The sequence below is a fragment of the Sinocyclocheilus grahami genome, unplaced genomic scaffold (assembly GCF_001515645.1).
Source record: "Sinocyclocheilus grahami isolate Dianchi unplaced genomic scaffold, SAMN03320097.WGS_v1.1 scaffold925.1, whole genome shotgun sequence".
NCBI classification, from domain to species: domain Eukaryota; kingdom Metazoa; phylum Chordata; class Actinopteri; order Cypriniformes; family Cyprinidae; genus Sinocyclocheilus; species Sinocyclocheilus grahami.
In genome coordinates this window covers 386639-392131 of record NW_015506104.1, presented here as the reverse complement: position 1 = coordinate 392131, position 5493 = coordinate 386639, and the positions used below count along the sequence as shown (strand labels likewise).

The following is a 5493-nucleotide window of genomic DNA, read 5'->3' as shown; positions in this document are numbered from 1 at the left end:
TATATATATATATATATATATTAAATTTAAGACTAGAAATTTAAGAATTGTATAGCAGAATATAGTCCTATGTAAACAAACATGAGAACACAAGAAAGTGGATGTTTATTATATTAGTTCATTTTATATTAAACTGTAAAAAAAGCATTTTCTTCTTGTGATCACTGAATACATATTTATTTAAGCATATATACATTTAAAATTACAATATATAAGAATATATACAATTATAAGACATAAATCTGTTTCTTCAGACTGGCCAATATGTAAGACCTGCATAGCAGGGCATATCTCGTCCCTGTAAAGCACGTCAAGGTTAGAAGCTGTCCTTGTTGTATCATGTCTTCATTATATGCGTCCCTTGGCCTCCATGGACATGTGCACTCCTCTGAATTCAGCCTTTTCTTATGTCCTTGGCTTGTTTGCACTTTGCACAGGCTTTGAAGAGCATTCTCTCCTGTGGTTCTCTTACTTTCTTTGCCTCAGTATCTTTAGTATTTGAGGTTAAGACGTGACCTTTCTGGATTTAACATGCTTCCTGTTTCTTTGCCTTGGCTTTTGATCTTGTCGGTGTATGCATTTTTTGCTGTCCTTGCCATCCTTTTGTGTGCTGAGAAAAAAAAAACAGTAGAATCAAGCTCAGCAGATTAAGACATGCAGACCACCATCATATTTGGAGATGTTTGGAGTGTGTGTTGTTTGGATAAGCTGTGCTGTAGTTTAGAGACTCATTCAGTAATAACACTCTCTTACCTTTGCCAACATTTCAGCAGTCTTTTGCCTTGGCGACCTTCCGGACTAAGACACACGTGATTATTATTTTTCTGCCGTATAACTCTAATGAAAAATACAGAGAAATAATAGGACATGTAAATCCAATGGTGCATGTACATTTAGAATCTTATGAAGTAAAATGTATAAACTTACATGATCTCATCCTGTAAACAGTTAGGTCCTTTTGGAGTGACTTTGAAATCTGAAAATGGTCCCTTGATTCTTATTTTAGCCTGTGGACACTGACAGGTCTTTGGAACATATTGACTCTCCACCACTTGGACTGTATTTAGAAAAAAAAGTGAAATTATTAAACAGCCATTATGTATCAAAAAAGTTCATTGTCAGTAAGTTTTTTAAAGAAATTAATAATTTTATTCAGCAATGCATTTAAATGATCAAAAGTGACTATAATGCTTTGATACATTTAAAATAAATGCTGTTTTTATAATCTTTCTGTTCATCAAAAAATCCTTAGAAAAACTATCACTGTTTCCACAAAAATATTAAGCAGCACAAATTGTTATAATTAAAAAAAAATGAATGAGCACCAAATCAGCATATTAGAATGATTTCTGAAGGATCATGTGACCCTGAAGACTGGAGTAATGAAAATTCAGATTTGCCATCACAGGAATAAATTGCATTAAAAAAGTAATTTTAAATTGTAAAATATTTAACAATATTACTGTTTTACTATTCAGCCTTGGTGAGCATAAAAGACTTCTTACAAAAGCATCAACAATGTTTCAAACGATAGTATAGAATTAAAATAACTAAATTATTATTATAATTAACATAATTTGTAGTTAAACTTGTACAGCTTGTTTTGCAGAGATGTAAGAAGATTTAATTAAGTAGAATTTTGCCAACTCGGGTATAACCCAGCAGGTGCTCAGTTACTGTTTTAGTGGGTCTGGGATTCTACTGTAGTTCATCTGTTCTGATCCACTCACCTGTTAGGAGGATGCCGAGGTTGAAAGCCAGCAAAGCATGCACTGTCAGTGTCATGTTGAAAGTGTTTCTGTGTGCAAGTGCTCAATGGCCTGCTGTCATTTTATACTCCCTATGAGGGACTTCCCAGCTCTTGTGCCACTCCTGGAAATTCCAGTGCTTTGTTGCTACTCCCACGGGATCAAACCATTTGAGCACAGATAATAGAGAGTCATTTCCAACATCACACTACTGTAGGAATCTTTAAAAACTTGGTCACATGTACATTAAAAAGCCTATGAGGAATTCTTTATTCACATTTGACCCAAACATGTAAATTCTGTCATTATTTTCTCACCCTCATGTCGTTCCAAAACCATATGATGTTTTTTTTTTTTTCACTGTTAAAAAAACTTCTGAAGCAATATGTATAGTTTAATATGTGGAACAGACTCAAATTCATTTTCACAGAAAATATCCCTATCCTTAAAATGGAATATCATTTGCAACCGTGTCAGATTCAAAAGTGCCAAGTCAACATCTCAAACCAGCCACTAATCATGGAGGGGCAGTTTTGAATACTGATATGAGATTTGAGAGCCGCAATGGTGTGAATAATTAAATTATAATTATAATAATTACATAATTCTCAGTGAATAATTAAAGTCATTTGGGCTAATTTTATAGTGTTTTTTTCTCTTTTGGAGCTTGTCAGATGCATTCACCATGATTTGTATTAATTTTATTTTTCATATTTTTTCCAATGAAAAAAGTGATTATTCTGTGACCTTTCAGAAGATTTGAAAACATGTCATGGCAAGCCTTACGGCAAGATGACACATTCTGTATGTAACTGTAGGACCATGTGATTTCCCAATATTCCTGTGATTACTTTCACTTGATCCTCCTGCACAAGATTCATACTGACATTGATTCATTTGGATGATGAATATTTTTTTTAAAGTCACATTACACATGGTATGTCTCTATTCACTGTTAATCATTCACTCAACCTTTTATATTATTAACTTTGTCTCGTTCTCCTTGCTTTCTCTCCCATTGTCTTGCTCTTCTCTAGCTGAAAGTCTTTCTATTGAGGAACCCCACTATGGATCCTGACAAGACCTCCTATGTGAGGTTGAATGAGGAGAAAGTAATTGCAAAGTAAGAGTTCCACTTTGATACACACTAAACATTAGAAACATGCCTTCTAACTAAAAGCCCTTGTTGTTAAATCATGTCTCTTTTTCAGGTCTGATATTTTGTCCCTTCTAAAAACATACAACTGTTACCACGAGGGAAAAAGCTTCCAGCTTAGGATTCGTGAGGTATGTTAGGGCACAGAGAGTGAAACTATCTGTGGATCTAAATCAAATCTTTTGTTTCCTGGTTAGTGATTAATAGATCTAATCTGGCCAAGACTTGAGTCGGAGTGTGTGAGACTGAAAAACAAAAAGATTATTGTCTCAGAATAGGAATGTGTGACACTGGAGTAAATCCAAGTGCACCATTCTTAAAGGGGTCATATGATGCGATTTCAAATGTTCCTTTCTCTTTGGAGTGTTACAAGCTCTTGGTGCATAAAGAAGATCTGTAAAGTTGCAAAGACTAAAGTCTCAAATCCAAAGAGATATTCTTTATAAAAGTTAAGAGTCAACCACACCTACCTAAAACGGCTCGTTCTAACACACCCCTACATGTCTACATCACGATGTGGGAAGATTTGCATAACGCCGCCCAAATGTTTATGCAAAGAAAGTCGTAACTTTTATTCTCTCTGTAGTATTGTTGCTGCCGTCGCCGCCATGTCGTGAAGGCGCTGTGTTTCGTTGTGAAAGCAAAACTACGTTGGTTTGCTTTGTAAAACTCGATGCGTTTCAGAAAGGCAGGGCATAGAGGAGAAACAATAATGTACAGTATGTGGAAAATAATGTGTTTTTTTAACCTTAAACCGCATAAACACATTTCATTACACCAAATACACAAAATAATGTTCTTTTTAGCAACATCATATGACCCCTTTAAAAACACTGATTAAATGGTCTTAGATGACATGTGATTGGCTGCATCCCAGACGGAACTATAATATCATTAGAAATATGTATTATGAGCTATCATTATTATATTGCTCTGAAATACTTTTTGTGACTTAGTTATTTAATTTATAATTATACTGTATATTATGATCTTATATAGAGTGCTTGCATAATTATTATGCAAGTTGTTATTCTGATCACATTTTATTTCCAAGCACATTTTACAAATTCCAAACCACATCAATCTAAATAACTACTCTTAATTTTGTCTTTAATCATTTATAAATTATATATAATTGCCAATGAAGGATGGAAGTGAAAAATGCCTTATATTCAGGTGGGCATAATTATTAAGGAGGTTTTCTTTTACAGATAAAATGAGCCAAAAAGAGATTTGACTCAAATTGAAAAGTCAAAAATTATTAAATGGCCATGAGAAGGATGCAGTACTAGAAATTGCAAAGTTAAGGCATGACCATTGGAGAGCGAAATGCTCATTGGGTCAGACAAAAAAAAACAGGTGGAGAAGAAAAGACACATTAACTGCAAAATAATTAATGTGAAGAATTAGGTGTGAAACCATCAGGAACCCTTTAGTCTCCAGTTCCACCATTTTCCAGAACTGTAATAATTATGCACACACTGTACTGTGTGTGTGTGTGTGTGTGTGTGTATATATATATATATATATTTTTTTTTTAATATAAATAAACCACATTATAATTCAAAGTCTATATTAGGCATGGGCCGGTATGAGATTTTGACGGTATGATAACCTTAAGCAAAAATATCACGGTTTCACGGTATTGTCGTTACAGCTCTAAAATGTGTTATTTTTAAATGACTGGGTTAAAAAAATATATATATATATTTTGTTTTTGAGCAACATACAGAATATTAGGAACAGTAGAATTTGTTTATTTTTCTTTGATTTGTTTCCTAAAAAGAAGAAAAATTAAAACTGACATTTTTATTTAACCTAAATCTGTAATTACAGTTATTGAATTTTAGTTATATAATTCATATACATATCATTTATATAATTTCATATCATTTAGTTATATAATTTCATATACATAATTTGGTTTAATAATAACCCAATTTGAACGAAAACAAACAGCAGAAGCTCTGAATGAGATGCAGATTCACTCTCTGACAGCAGGAGGCGCTTCTGGAACACCATATACGGCGTTTCCTTGGTTACCGCTGTAAACAAAGCAGCACTGCACAGAAACACTGCTTTAAAGGGGTCGTATGATGCGATTTCTATTTTTCCTTTCTCTTTGGAGTGTTGCAAGCTCTTGGTGCATAAAGAAGATCTGTAAAGTTGCAAAGACTAAAGTCTCAAATCCAAAGAGATATTCTTCATAAAAGTTAAGACTTGTCCACGCCCTCCTAAAACGCCTCGTTCAAACACGCCCCCACATGTCTACGTCACTGTGTGGGAAGATTTGCATAACGCCGCCCAAATGTTCACGCAAAGAAAGAAGGCGTAACTTTTATTCTCGCTGTAGTATTGTTGCCGCCGCCGCCGCCATGTCGTGAAGGTGCTGTGTGTTTCATTGTGAAAGCGAAACTACTTTGTTTTGCCTTCCAAAAGAGGACGATATCCGCTTTGTCACGCCTAGAGCTGATCCGTGCTGGTCGCTGAGGAAATACATAAACTTCGTGCTGTCAATTGCCGGATCGGCTTTTACCGTGGACGAAGCGGAGTCCAGCCCGGGGTCGTCACATGTGGTTGCCGCAAGCC

At 34.8% G+C, this 5493-nt stretch overlaps 2 protein-coding genes across 3 annotated transcripts in view; one reads left to right on the top strand and one right to left on the bottom strand.

The window, feature by feature from the left end:
- The window catches only part of LOC107564351 (ras association domain-containing protein 4-like), a 33478-nt gene that overhangs the window by 4703 nt on the left and 23282 nt on the right, over positions 1-5493 (top strand). For both annotated transcript variants that reach the window (XM_016249409.1, XM_016249408.1), the window contains exons 2-3: positions 2786-2871; positions 2960-3035. In XM_016249409.1, the coding sequence (XP_016104895.1) occupies positions 2786-2871; positions 2960-3035 (162 nt within the window). The remainder of the gene's footprint in view (positions 1-2785; positions 2872-2959; positions 3036-5493) is intronic.
- Positions 237-1803, bottom strand: LOC107564354 (C-X-C motif chemokine 9-like). The gene is made up of 4 exons (XM_016249411.1): positions 1731-1803; positions 928-1057; positions 754-837; positions 237-610 (listed from the first exon to the last, which is right to left on the bottom strand). Exons 1-4 carry the CDS (start codon positions 1783-1785, stop codon positions 505-507), a joined length of 375 nt encoding a protein of 124 aa, XP_016104897.1. The 5' UTR covers positions 1786-1803; the 3' UTR covers positions 237-504.